This window comes from Alternaria arbusti, assembly GCF_024043155.1.
Source record: "Alternaria arbusti strain BMP 1465 chromosome Unknown scaffold_5, whole genome shotgun sequence".
Lineage (NCBI taxonomy): Eukaryota > Fungi > Ascomycota > Dothideomycetes > Pleosporales > Pleosporaceae > Alternaria > Alternaria arbusti.
Genome location: NW_026249945.1, coordinates 1,760,317 through 1,774,619, shown reverse-complemented (window position 1 = coordinate 1,774,619; position 14,303 = coordinate 1,760,317). Strand labels below are relative to the sequence as shown.

At 53.6% G+C, this 14,303-nt stretch overlaps 4 protein-coding genes across 4 annotated transcripts; 2 read left to right on the top strand and 2 right to left on the bottom strand.

Annotated features, from left to right (window-relative positions):
• Window positions 1-240: 240 nt before the first annotated feature.
• J4E86_005115 (uncharacterized protein) lies at window positions 241-1,586 on the bottom strand (the record flags this gene model as incomplete). Its single annotated transcript, XM_051445651.1, has 2 exons — window positions 241-277; window positions 298-1,586. 2 exons carry the CDS (start codon window positions 1,584-1,586, stop codon window positions 241-243), a joined length of 1,326 nt encoding a protein of 441 aa, XP_051303748.1.
• A 600-nt stretch (window positions 1,587-2,186) lies between these two features.
• J4E86_005114 (uncharacterized protein) lies at window positions 2,187-3,647 on the bottom strand (the record flags this gene model as incomplete). The annotated part of the gene is made up of 2 exons (XM_051445650.1): window positions 2,187-3,460; window positions 3,536-3,647. The coding sequence occupies 2 exons, from the start codon at window positions 3,645-3,647 to the stop codon at window positions 2,187-2,189; spliced, it is 1,386 nt and encodes a 461-aa protein (XP_051303747.1).
• Window positions 3,648-5,495: 1,848 nt separating this feature from the next.
• On the top strand, window positions 5,496-7,106 carry J4E86_005113 (uncharacterized protein; the record flags this gene model as incomplete). Its single annotated transcript, XM_051445649.1, has 2 exons — window positions 5,496-6,126; window positions 6,178-7,106. 2 exons carry the CDS (start codon window positions 5,496-5,498, stop codon window positions 7,104-7,106), a joined length of 1,560 nt encoding a protein of 519 aa, XP_051303746.1.
• Window positions 7,107-11,384: 4,278 nt separating this feature from the next.
• J4E86_005112 (uncharacterized protein) lies at window positions 11,385-13,075 on the top strand (the record flags this gene model as incomplete). Its single annotated transcript, XM_051445648.1, has 2 exons — window positions 11,385-11,651; window positions 12,206-13,075. The coding sequence occupies 2 exons, from the start codon at window positions 11,385-11,387 to the stop codon at window positions 13,073-13,075; spliced, it is 1,137 nt and encodes a 378-aa protein (XP_051303745.1).
• Between the last annotated feature and the right edge of the window lie 1,228 nt (window positions 13,076-14,303).

The following is a 14,303-nucleotide window of genomic DNA, read 5'->3' as shown; positions in this document are numbered from 1 at the left end:
GTAGCGCTGCCGTACTGGAACCGAAACCGATTAGTCATAGCATTCGCCACGGCATCGAAGAGTTTCGTAACATTGGCATGGGTCGAACTGCCTTCTGTTTCCACCAGCGGTCGCAGAACGGCATTAACGCCTATATGCGCGAGATTAGACTGACTTTCCAACTGGCAAAACCCGCTGTTCTTGCAGTTCTTGAAGCAGTCAAAAGTTTTGTACGACTGGCAATACCCATCGAAAACATCGTCATTCATAACCATCGCGACCGCTTTGACGAATTCGGCTGGTTGCCGGTATATACACTGTTCCGGCCACGTCATATTCTCAAACGAATATTTCTCGTGCGTGAAATCGAAGAGCTGCAGTTCCGCTGTCGCGGTGCCTTCGGGGATGAAACCGCCAGCGTATAGCGTCCAGGGGCCTACTCGGCACGGCTCTCGGCGTGTTGTGTATGCGTATTCCGTGTTGGAGAGGCTGTTTCTGGAAGTGGGGAGATCGAGTTCTTCGTGGTGGGCACCGCTGATTTGGAGGCGCATGGCTGAGGAGGGGACTTCCCATTCGTGGAGCTCGGAGTCTTTGATGAAGCTTTTGTATGTGCGGGTGCATGGGTACAAGCTGCATACGGATGCGGTGATGGGGGTACTGGCTATGTTGAGGAGGGTTGCGTTGACGTAGGCCCATCTGGATGCTTCTCTGACGCTGTCGGTTAGGAGACTGCCCATCCAGGTGAGGTTGGGAGTTGGCTTCATGGTCGAGACTTCGAAATGACCTGCTCCTACTGATAGGTTCAAGCCGCTTGGCAGAGAGTGGATGGTGTTGTTACTCCACTCTGTACTCTCGATCTTGCTCGTTACTGAAGACGCCACGTTTGTGCATACGTTGCACACTCCAACCGTCGAATGCATGCTCTGATTAGAGTCGAAGAAGGCCTTCTCCAACTCTGGTCTGGCACCCAGATTGCTGAACGTACAATTTCCCGTCGGGCAGCTTGTTCGAATTTTGTTCTCGATGCCGTAGGGCGATACGACACTGGATAGGATTGCGGCAACAAGGTCGGTTGTGGGGCCTCCGTCTGAACCACCTGTAAAGGGGATGTAGCCACCACTCCCAGGTACTGTATGTGCGAAGGGAAGTGATGCATTGAGTGTAGCGCTCGGAAACGAGCACGGCGCCGCGCCATTAGCCTGCTGAGCGAAAGGTCCCACCAAGAACGACAATAGCAACACGACCGCAGCAGCCAGTGTAACAAAGTCCTTGAGAAAAACAGTCGGAATGAGAAGCAACGCTCCGTAGGCTCCGCGGCTCCCGTAGTCGAATCGCTGGATATCTGACAACGGCCGGGCACTCGTGACGCTGAACCAGTCCCATTTCCTCTGCGATATGATCTGCGCGACAGTGACGACTAGTAGAGCGCGCAGAACCGTTGATAAAAGCGCGATGAGAGCATTGAGATTGAGGTCGCCGCCCCAATCCGGTACGGGTTTGCCGTCGTGTACTGCTAGGATGCCTGCGATTGAGGCTACCAAGCCGATCGCGCAGGCTATAGTGAGGGTTTCTCCGGCCCAGGTACGAAATACGTAGCAAGACTCCATATTTTGGTGCGTGAAAGGCTTGGAAAAGTGCGAAGACGCCAGCAGACGTGGTGGTAATGGAAGGCGCGACTTCGAAGTTAAAGATTGACCTCTGCAAGGAGTCACGCGACCTTTCGAGCAGCCAAACCATGCACTCGTACCTGCTTTTCTTTGTCTGCCACGGCCTGGAGAAGCGGCCGTAAGGACTCGGCTAATACATCAGTCGCTCTACCAAGCGTAGTCTGATGAAACGTGACAAAGAACTCACGTCATAGCCCTGCATGCGTCCGTTCTTGCGGACAGCTAGTCAACTCGTCATTTCCACTATCTTATACAACGAGATACTCTCAGTTAAAAAGACGTCGCGCTTATAGAGATTTGTAGTGGTTTGTCTTCGCAGTATACAAATAGAACTATGAACGCACACATAACGTTATAAAGTTTCCGGGAGGTGTTCGATGAGATTCTGGTCGCTAGACCGACGAACTACCTGATGTTGTATACTTTTAGGTACATAATAGGCAAGACCTCCAACTCAAAATGATCCAGCGTATTCCTCCGCGAACCCACTTGCTACTGCGCCGCCATCTTCTCCAGCCAACGTGGTCACCCACCAGCCACTTACTGCAGTCGCGTCGACTCCATCAACCCCGGCGGCGGCTGCCTGAAGTTCCAATCATCATATAATTTCTTCCTCAGATTATCCCACAGACAGACCAACTCAGCCCCTCTCCATGTAGAAGTGTAGTCATGCGCCTGGAGCGCCTCGCTCAGCGGCTTAGCCATCCAGTCCATAGTAGTAGCTCTGCTGTACCCCAAAACGCGCAGCTCTTTCCTGCCGAGCTTTCCGACTCTAACTTCTATCGGAGCACCCATATCGAGAGTCGAGATGGTGAGAAGGTTGCCGTAGCCGTCGATCCAGAGATCAGGGGTCTTGAGTTCGAGAAGAGCTTTCTCGGTGTTGGGATCAGGGAGTTTGGGCAATCCTTGCAATTTCTCAACCATGAATTCGGATAGGAGGATAAATACTTGTTGGTATAGCTTTTCCGTCGAGATGGTAGTGGTTTGTTGCGGTGCTCCGGTGTCAGGAGGTGGGGTAAGTGTTATGCGGATGGTGGAGGCAGGATGGAGTTTTCGGCTGAGGAGTACGAGTATCAAGACTTTCATGTTGATACGAATAGCGCCGAGGATTTCTATCTTGGCAGGCGCGATTTCCAGTATGATGGTCTGTGGACTGGGCTCTTCCGAGTAACCTAACATCTGATCTAAGACCTCGGGATGATCGTGTCTTCTGTGATAGAAGGTCATAAGCTTATCGAATCCGTCGAAGTCTGTAATGGTCTTGTTGCTGGTCATCTTTACACTGATTCGGTTCACACGTGATGCAACTATCCCTGCGTTGCGCACGTGGACTAGACCTGTCCGAGCGATATCGAAGTCGAGACCATGTATGGTGTGTGACTCCAAGTCAATTGTGACTCCGTCTGGTTGGCGCAGTAAAAGCCCTGCTATTCGTTCTCGTATGTCCGTTGGTAAGTGTCCAAAATGGTAGCGCCCTTCATACGGCTCCCACGGCTTCCATCGAAGAGGTTTGCCTTCGTCTGACGTGAGGAACTCCTCACGTTCTTCCTCGCTCCCGTTCCACATAACCACGTAACTGTTCTCTTCCTCTTGCTCTTCCGGACGTGTGATTATTGAGACCGCGCTCATGAGGCGATTGGAGAAGGAGTATTTGCGTATGTCGAGGACGTCTTCTACCGCGAGAGCAGTGAGCATGTTGTTGAGCATATGCGCTTTATCGTTCCACCCTCTACCCCTGTCAACCGCTTCGTTTACAACATCTGGGGTATTCGGTATTTTGCTAGCATCTCCGAACGAAATGATCTTGAGGAGATCTGGGTTCTTCCATATCAGGCGTAATAGAGGCAAAAGTTCGATCCTTTCGCCACACGAGCAATTGGGGTGCGTACACATCGTATTTGTATCGATAATGACTTTCTTCAGGCGGGAGAATTGCGATCCGATTTGCTCCAGCCATTTACAGGCATAGTTGACCTGGAAGTATTCTTCGTCGCCAGCCATATGTTCGTTACCCCCATCGTCACGATCTTGGACTCTAGAGATTACGAAGGTGTTGCCGCTGTATAGAATCCCAGAAGCTTCATCATGTACCTGGCGGCAGGACGATAGCAAAGCAAGCCCCTCGTGAAGATCATGTCGGAACTCCGTGTCTTTTCCGACCTCAACTTCGTACCAATGATAGTAATCCTCTAAGTACCTATTTGAACTCAGAGGCCAATGATATGGCTCGTGGAATGCATCCGCGTTATGAAGTAGGACTCGGTCTCGGCGCTTGAATAGTATTTCGTACACGTAATTACGAATCTCGGGGGGTAGCTTCGTAAGGAAGGACACCGCAGATGGGTCGGTTGGTGACGAGGTGCGAGCTGCAATAGTCTGCATGACTTGAATATCGGTCGATTAGTCGGAGTGCTACCAGTGTAGTCGGTAAATTGGATCGCTGGTTGACGGTCGGCAGGTCAAGAACAATGTGTACTTGACAAGCAATGTGGATATCGATCAATTGGTCGTTGTATTGCCAGTGTAGCCGGTAAGGTAAAGTGGTGCTCAAAGATACGCGAGTCATATAGGCAGGCGCGTTGGGGAAGAGTTAGGCTACCACTCCGACTACGGAAAGAGCGCACGGACTGAGGATATATGTGACGCCATTGGGAAGAGACCGTAATCAGGCGTTGCAACCTTGGAACAGTCTTAGCAGGAGGGTAGATTATCTCAGATACTATTCAACCCGAGCGAAAGTATATGGCGGCAATTGACTGGGCACATGGTATCGACATCTTATGACGGTCGTCCTGGGAAATTCCAGCGGTAAAGTGCTCTAGCCGCTTCATAGTAGGTCTCATGGATCTTCACGATGCGCTGGTCGGTCGGTCGATGGCCGTGTTTACCTACGAGGGTGGGCGCTGGGAGGTGGCCGATGGGTCGGTCTGCTGGTATCGATGCATTGTTTACGAGTGGGGGACAGAAGGCGAGAGAAGCCATCGCCAATGAGCTGTAGACAGAAGGAGCAGGTGACCTGGTAATGGAAGTGACCATATTCGGAAACCGCGAAGTACCAAGTTGCATTTCCTACGGAAGGTGCAGGCCGCTGCCGACCATGGTGCATACGTCTCACCACCTTACCAACGCATAGCCTCTGTGCACATTGTATTCAACAGGGTGCGTTATGCCAGGGAAGCGAAAAAGCAGGAAAGCGCGATAGTCGAGATGATGGCAGGAGTGGAAGTCCCATGAGACGAATGAGGGAGTGGATGCAGAGCGGGAGCTAGGTGGCCTAACCGTAATGGTAAGATGACGAAAGCTGCTGACGTTGTTCTTGTTGGAAAGACGCTGCTTCACCAAGCAGTACACGATGGAGTCGCGGGGTTGTTAGCGACTACCATGCGTGAAGACGTGAGTCGTCCGTGCATGACGCGTTCCGAGGCGCATGCACAGCAGATCATCAACACAAGACGGGCGCATCTCGCACGTGAAGGGGCAAAGACGCTTCGCGAATCGTGTGAAGGCGGAAATACGACCGTACATATCTTCACACACAGAAGAGGGAGGTTGCCTTCATGTGGCGCAGTGCACAGCCACAGCGTTGATTGGCCAAATGCGGAGCTCCCCGTGGCTGAGCATGGTTACGTCAGAATGCCTGTCGCAAGCGCGGCGTCTCGAGCAGGTTGCACATGGGCAGTCGACTCCCTGTCGCTTGCATTCCATAAAAAGGTTGTTGCTCCTGCACTCATACACCGAAATAGAAGATACCCCTCCTGCCCATATCCCTCGAAAGACACCTGATCGCTCCTTTATCTCTCCTTCACCTACCAACCCACCTCGATACCCCGCGAAACACGTCTCGCAAGCATGAGCGGCCATGGAGATCCTCGATTGCTCTACACAGTCGGCGGCATTAAAGCCTACCACATTCAGCAGGGCGAGGAGAGCCCTCTCACACCCTCAGGGCCGCAGACGCTCTCGCTGCTGATGGTGCCCACCAACTCGCCCTTTGCAGACCTCAGTAACACGCGCGGCCAGAACGAAGCGCCCGAAGAAGACTTCTACCTACACCTCAACCTCCCCCCGGAGCTAGATCTCCCTCTCCCCGCGACCACACAGATCTACCACCAGCCACCGCGCAGCTACCTGATACCGCGATGGGACTTGGGCCCAGAGAGCGGCGCCTTCACACGCATTGAGTTCCCGCCAATTGGCAAGGGCTCGACATCGGTCACGCAGGAAGATGTGGATACCTTTGAGACCATCTTGGCACAGTGCACAGCCTTCCTCGAGCGTGCGCAAGCCCCCTCGCACGAGAAGGGCAAGGGCGACATCAAGGCATACAACCCCCAGGACTACCAGCCAGGCCAGGGCTACGCAGGCGCTGTGAACAATGGCGAGGTCGTCTTGGTCGACGAGGAGAACGGCAGCGTTGTCGGTGAGCTGGCCGAGGGTGCCATGATCCACGCCGACCCAGCATTGCAGCAGGGATCCAAGAGTATGTCATTTGAACCTTTTCCGCGCGCGCAGGTCACTCATGCTAACACAGGTCAAGATCCCGTCGAGATTGTCGTCTCGCCAGACGGCAAGCGCATCGACATCCGACCGCTCGAAGAAGACTACCTCGAAATGGCCCGCCATCCCGCATACAAAGACTCTGGCCTTGTGCAGAACGCCGCTGCCGCATCTCGCCTTGTCGTTACCGGCTCCAGCTACCTTAGTAACATGATGGTATCCGGTGCCGAGAACTTCATCAACAAGACGAGGCCGAACGAGAAGCCCATGGTCTTCAAGCCTGCCACCCACGAGCGCGTCCGCAAGATCAACACCCTCACAACCGGCGTCGCTGGCTACTCAGCCAAGACTGTAGGCCAGCTTACCAAGTACGCCCAGAACGCTGCAGCAGGAATGGCAGGCCACAAGAAGACACACGCCAAGAGCGTGAACCCAGACGGCACGCCCAACACAAACTACAAGCCAGGACTGTTGAACAAGAGCTTGATCGCCTTCTCCACAGTCGCTGACGGCATCTCGCACTCGGGCAAGCAACTCCTAACCAGCAGCGGAGCCGCAGCCAGCGCCGCCGTCGGCCACAAGTACGGCGCCGAAGCAGGACAAATCACCACCAACCTCGCCGGCGGCGTCAAGAACGTCGGCCTCGTCTACATCGACGTCACGGGCGTCAGCAGAAAAGCCATCATCAAGTCCGTAGCCAAGGGCATGGTCGTCGGCAAGGTCAAGGACAAGAAGGGCAACGAGCAGACCGTCATGGTGGGCGGTGGTGATGGCGGCACCATCACGCCCAGCGACTTGAACCCAAACGTCGGTGTGTCTAACAACAATGCTCCGCCCAACCAGTCTAGTACTCCTACGCCTGGTGGTCAGGTTTCGTTTGGTGGTCCGCCGCCTAGTTACCGTCAGGGTGTTGGTGAGTCGCTTGAGGGTCAGCCTGCGTACTATCCTCAGGAGAAGAGGTAGAGCGGGTTATGAGATATGAGGTATGAGGTTATGACATGGAGCGACTGGCATCGCATGTAAAGAGTTGAGATAGCTTTCTTTCCCTAGTTCGTTTGTGCGCTGTCTGCTGTTCTAGCGATGTACACTTTCAATGAGAGACATGTTTTCAAAAGTTCAAAAGTTTAAAACATTCCAAGTCTTTTAACATCTAGTTCTGTCTAACTTGCTAACACTCCGCCCGTTTTCTTCCCGCATCTCGAACCGACCGCCCTTCACTCCAAATTAGCAATCGCTCAACTAATACGCGTGTCACACCGCCGCAGCCCGCCAGCTCAAGCAAGACAATGCGAAGGCACAACGGCGTCAAGATCGGCCATATTGCAAAAACGAGCTAACTTAGAAATATTCGCTCCTGAACGCCTCAACATCAAAGACTGCTTCCAAACCTTCCACGGAACTCTACTCCTCTGATCCTTCACTCTACTCCTCGGAGCGCACAAGGTGGGTATTTGTCCACGTCACAGGCAGCCGTGGAAAGGAGAGCATAACGCAGAAGAAGGGGGCCAGGGCGACTCCAGCACATATTGACAGCATAACCGTATTATATTATGGCGCAAAATCTCGATCTCTTCGGATGCGCAAGAAGTGGGTTACTGTGGGCATATAACAACGCCGCAGGTAGCTATAGAGGGGAGAGAGGGATATGATGGCGAAGAAGGGGGCCGGGGCGAGTACAGTACATCGTCCTATAATGTAGCCACGTAGTAAAGTCAAAAAAGCGGTCTCCCTCATGAGGGGGTAGAAGCGAGGGTGTATGATAACACAACGCCGCATCTGTGGAGAAGATAGTATGATGATGAAGAAGGGGGCCGGGGCGAGTACTGCTCATATCGACAGCAAAGACTCTACTATGATGTGGCCACGTAGGAGCAAAAAGAGCGGTGTTAACCCCCCGGGGTGTCTTTCATGCGCTGCGTTCCAAGCGGATGGTTCGCGTAAAAGGCGGTGATGGTTCGTTACAGAGCCCACCTCAATCCTCCGGCGACTGACTCTTGTTACTCTTTACGGCGGCTTGGTACTTGCGTGCTTTGTTAACGGCGAGGTCGGAGTCGGTCGAAGTCAAGGTCCCCCTTTGTACCGACCTCCCCGTACGGCGCAGCCCTGTCTCGGTTTTCTCGGTTCCCGCGTATCTCGTATGGCGTCTCTACGGCGCAGTTCAACTCGACTCGAGTCGCCTACTCCGCTGTTGCATTGAATGGCGAGGAAAGCGGAAAGTGCGTGACGGTGTCTCGTACGAGTATGATGGGCTCGGAAGATACCGATGTAACTATGTAACTGCAATGTGGATCAGTGGAGTAAGTTCCATACCTTGACTTCCCCTACTTCGACTCAGACTTCCGTGTTAAGAACTGGGACGGACTTCCCGCTTCAGAACCTGCGGCTGAGTCGAACGTTCCGGTCTGAGTCGAGAAATTCCAAGGTTCCATCACGACTCGTCACTTATATTATCACTCCTTCGGTTATTACAACGTTCCGGGTACCGAGCGTCGCCTGTCCACCGTCACGACACCTCGGTACTGTAGATCATGACGACTCAAGTCACTATTCGGCGGCGCTTACTTCTAGAGTCATTCGAACGTTCCATCTCCATGCCCCATCACATCTGCCACGACTCGTCCCTCTATAACACGCTTCTTGCTATGAAAACGGGCTCATCTTAACTCGCTTCCCCTTGCTGTGCTATAGTATACCCTTCACCACCTCATAATGGCGTTCCGAACCAACGAGGATACGCATCCTGCGTATCGTACGATCGATCGCCGCGGGTGCGCCGTGGAGTTATAGACAACGTTGTGTTGTGTTGTGATAATACCTGGGTAAGGGTAGGTAGGTTACTACGGATTGTGTTAAGCTAAGCTACCGGTATGGTATATCCTCGGTTGATGGACGGTAGGTATATCGGGATCTACGCGTCATACCTACCCTTACCACGACGACTATACACACGCCATTCACCGTGGTCCGTCACATCACCGCCGCGCCGCCTCCGTCTCCGCCTGTGATACCTGATTGAGGTTGTGTCGCCTCACGACTCGGGGGGTGTGATGTGCAGTCTGCAGTCTGCAAGTCAAAACTGCAAGTCAGACAACCCCCCTTCCCCTGTAGATTAAAACACCCTCCCACTATACTCCCCTCCCCAATATCACGACATCGTCACTTACGTCGGCTCGGCACCGTTGGGAACCGTTAAAGGGCACCGTTAAAGGGCGCTTAGCATGGCTTGGTACGCGATTGGTATATGTTTCATGCTTTATATGGCCCCTGTCTTGCGGCCGCTCTCGCTTACCCTAAGATGATGCGCGCTCTTGGCTCTTACCTGCTTTACTGAATTTACGTATACCGTTGGGGGAGCATGGAAGGGATGAGATGAGAATTCTCCGATGCAATGCCGTTGGCTGATCTGCGGTTGCGCGAAGAGGCGTGTTTGGGGTGGGCTGTTGAGAGCGCGCGTGGAGGGGCTTGGCGGCGGTGGGACTTCAGGGTTGTGGTGGGTGGTGTTGACGTCGTTGTTATGGCGGGAGTACTTTTTTTTGCTGTTCTTTGTTTTCTGCGTGTATGTGTGCTGGTGGTTGCGTATATCGCATATGTGTGGCTGGAAGGAGGAGATGTAGATGTGTGGACGGGAACTAGGATACCTACCGACGAGAGTTGTTTTTCGGCCTACAGGCCGAGGTAGTCTGCGGGACGGATTACTACACTATAGAAAGAAGGAAACACACAACCACAAGGCTACCGATAAATGTAGAATTCCTTTCTCATCCTCTGCTTCCTTTTCATGTCCCACATAACGCCCCAAACCCTACTGTAACCACATCGTTCATCGTGGCTGCCGTCCCGTCTCCCGTAGACCGATGACTTGCAGCCGCGGAGCCTAACATACCTACTCCTACAATCACCACACACACGCATGCACAACACACACAGCAGCTATCAAAAAGAACAACACATACCTGCATCTGTATCTACACCCTCCCAGCCCGCCATCCCAACAAGCATGCGCTCACGCGACTTCACCCGTAGTCGCAGTCGTAATCGTTGTCGTGGTCGTCGTCGTCCTACGTAGCACATGACCACTAACCGCTTCGCTACACCTGCATACCAGCCTCATTTTTTCCACCGCTGATCGTCCTCATCGCCGCTTCGCGCATGTGACCTACGTCACTGGTGCATAGCTATCCTGACCAACGACTGCAGTTCACGATCGGGAGGTTAAGCATGCATCGCAACAAAGAAATGGACAAAGCACAACAAGCGCATTACGCGATACTTTCCATAGTTTGCTGCCGCGGAGTGTGTCTCGCGTGACGGCGAGGTTGGAAATGACGATGAATAGCCTGGCACGTGGCTGGTATAACCCGTAATGCCGTAGTACAACAACAACGCCGCCGTTGCGCCGAAGTCTACTATCTGTGGAGACGCGTATCTCCACGACGGGCTGTCGATGCAATGGCCAGATCGAATAGATGATCGAACGGGCTGGGGAAGTGGAGCTGGGTTGTACGCCAGACAACCAAGGCAAGCAAGTCATTCCCGGCGCGCAGCGCCAACGGACTGCGGCGGCTTCGAAAACAAACGGTGCAGGTGGTCGGCCGGGTTCAAGTTTCTTATTCCAGACCGTATGTGAGGCGAGAAAAAGAGGCACGAGGGACCGTTGTTCGGGAACGGGAAGCATCAACGTAGTTAGGCAGATTGAGGCGTATAAGAGAAGCAAATATCTCTCCATCGTGGTTTGTTTTTTCGTTTTCATCTCGAGTATACCGTTCGAGAGGGAAAACAAAGTTACTACCTATCTACCAATCACACTCATCTACTTTTCTTTACGACTACACACCTTCCTACTCCAGAACTACTCGGGAAGCCAAGCTACACACGCCAATCATGCTCTTCGAAGCCCTCAGCGTCCTCGTCATCGGCGGTTTGAAACTCACAGCCGTGGGTCTGGCGTTCAAGTGGATGGCGAGGTACTAGAGTCATCTCATCACTTCTTTGTCAAACATGGACGGGAAGGAATGAGGCGAGGATAGGAAGTGTCGCAGCCAGTCAGAACAGCGGGGTGGTGGTGCGATTGCCCCGCTGAATGGTGTGAGGCAGGCGCGGGGTAGTTCGCCGGGACTGGGAACCACATGCACACGAGCGACAACGGAACGGAGCCGCTACAACATCAACACTCATCGATAGACGACTACACTGTCACTGCACTCACACAACCATCGTATCTGCAGCCATCATCACCGAACCATGGTAGACCCCCTACAGACCTTCACGTCCCTGCCCGTACTCCCGCTCAGCGCCGCGCTGAACCCGGCTACCAAACCGCAGTTCCTGCGCGACCTACGCGATGCCTTGTTGAACGTGGGGTTTTTGTATCTGAGCGAAACAGGGCTGCCAGAGGGGTTGGTGCAGGATGTGATTAAGGAGTGTAGGAGGTTCTTTGAGGATTTGCCAAGGGGGGAGAAGGAGAAGATTGAGATGAAGAATGAGAAGAGTTTTTTGGGGTGGAGTAGGGTGAGTGTGTGATTTCCTTTTGAGTTTGTTGTGTTTCTGTTCTATTTGCCAAGTTGAAGTTAGCAAGCAAGCAAGTTGAATGAGAGAGAGAGAGAGAGACGACGATTATGCAGATAAGACGATGGTCTATTACAAGCTATCGCTATGCTACGCTATGCATGGTGTGTACGGAAAGAGAGAGTCCAAAAAAATATATCAAGGAAACTATGATACAGAGAACCGAAGAACGAAGAAAGAAAGAGAGAAACCGGCCGTAAACCCATAACGCGTGTATCACAATAAACCTCCAATGCCCTCTTCTCTTCTCATACCAACGCCAGCTGCAAAATCAGAAAAAAAAGACAGATAACAGAATCACCCGGGTATATCCCAAATAGACGACGCCAACAATATGTACTCGACGGCCGTTAACTTGCACACACACACTCTCTCTCTCCTGCCATTACTCCATCCCATCTCTTCCTCGTATAACTCAAAACTTTTGCTCTCTTTCTTTCTTTTGGTCGTCAAACGACTCGTCGTAAAATGCATGCTGACAAGAATCCATCTCGTAGCTCGACAACGAAACCACGGCATTCAATCCAGACCACAGGGAACAACTCGATCTCTCGACTCCACACGCACTACCCGGACCCGACGCACCGCTGTACCACAACTTGCTCGCACCGAACCAATGGCCGTCGGCTGACCATCTCCCTTCTTTCAGACCAGTCTATGAGGACTACATACGGCGCATGGCGCACATCTCCACGCTCTTCACGTCGCTGATCGCAGAGGCGATTGGCTTGCCTGCGGAGGCGTTTGAGAAGTTTTTTGATCGCGACCAGCAGCACAAACTCAAGATTGTCAAGTATCCGGAGGTTGATGTGGGTGACCTGCCGGCTGGGGCGAGCGAGATGGAGCGGAAGAAGTGGGAGATCAAGCGCCAGGGCGTGGGTCCGCATAAAGATAGTATGCTCACCAGCTACCTGCTGCAGGCGTCCGATCAGCTCGGCCTGCAGGCGCAGAACGCAAAGGGCGAGTGGATAGACTGCAAGCCCATACCTGGTACGCTTGTTGTGGCGATCGGACAAGGCATGGAGGCGCTGACAGATGGGGTTTGCGCGTCAACTACACATCGCGTTCTGAGTCCGCGCAAGGGAGAAGGCGCGCGGTACTCGGTGCCGTTCTTCCAAGGCGTGAGCTACGACGCGCAGTTTGAAGCCATGGATGTGCCGGACGAGGTATTACAGCTGAGGGACCAGGCGAGGAAGAAGCGCAAGGACGATGTGGAGTTTACGTTTGTGAAGGGCAGATGGGGACACCTCGGCGAGGCAACGCTGATGAACAGGATCAAGAGCCATCCCGACGTTGGCGAGCGGTGGTACCCCAACGAGCTGAAGCACATCCGCGCGCAGCAGGCAGCAGCGCAGGCGTCGTCATGAAGGCGATGGCAACCAGGAGAGAGCCTGTAGTCGTAGTGTAGCAGACCATGCCCGACACACGCAGCACCAGTGGCCTCGGATTCACGTGAAGCTTCCGTTCCGTCAGCGTTCCGTCAGCGTTCCGTCAGCGTTCATGCGGTGTGACAAACAATCACACGAGAGCACTGCCGCCATCGTGATCCAGGATCAAGGGACAATACGGTGAGCTCATGTCCACTTCACATGGTTGTGTATCGGCAACGCTTCCCTATGCAGGACACAAGCGAGCGCAGACGAGCTACTGCACCCAACGGCGCAATGCGATTGGGCGGAAGCGCGCCCGAACGCATGTATCCCATGTGAGCGGATCCGCGGGACGCCACGCAAAGCCTCCACACCCTGGCCTTGGCAACAAAGGCTCCGCAGCACCCAGCGAAGAAAAAGCCACGCCCGAGAAATTCTGCTGGCCACCGTGTTTCGGCGTTACGGCGCTACTATGTCCATCGGAAGAAAACGTCCGATAAAGGGACGAGGCAAAAAGGGCCGGCGGAACCGCTGTTGTAGACCTTTTCTGCCCTGGCAAACCACCCGATGCTGCATGCGTAACCAGCGTCCGGTGTGTAGCGTAGTGTAGCTCGTAGCTGGCTCGTAAAGTGTATTTGGCATACCATGTTTCAGCGTCGGTGGGCCCTATCCGCACGAGGAAATTTTAGCAGACTTTCTGGCGCATGTGGGGCTAGCTTCCATGCATGTTTCCCTTTCGTAAGTTTACAAAAGACAAATACCATGACGGGTGGCCGATGTCGTGTGGGTGTGATGGATGGGGGATGGATGGAGCGTGGGCATGGGCCAGTTCGAACGGATGCTCGGATGTCGGGAAATCTCGGTTGCATTGCTCCTTCAGGAACGCGCTGGTCTGCGCAATCGCACCATCGAAAGCCCCCAGCGAACCAGACTAAGGGGCGTGGGCGAGGTGGAAGCGAAAGGAAGCCAGCTTGGAAGCCCAAAACGCGGCCGACGGCTCACAAATCTCGCAACGAGGCCCCCGGTCAGGCGCGCGCGCAGAAAATGGAGGATCCACGGAATGTTCCATTTGCTCATTTCCCTTCTTCTTCCGCTTCCACCATCCCATCATCATCGTATCCACCTCTTCACCGTCCATCGTGCCCTAAGCTAGTCTCCAGGAACGCACTAGGCTGTAGCGTCCCAAGCGGGACCTGATGTCTTTGCACCACGGGCGACTGCAATC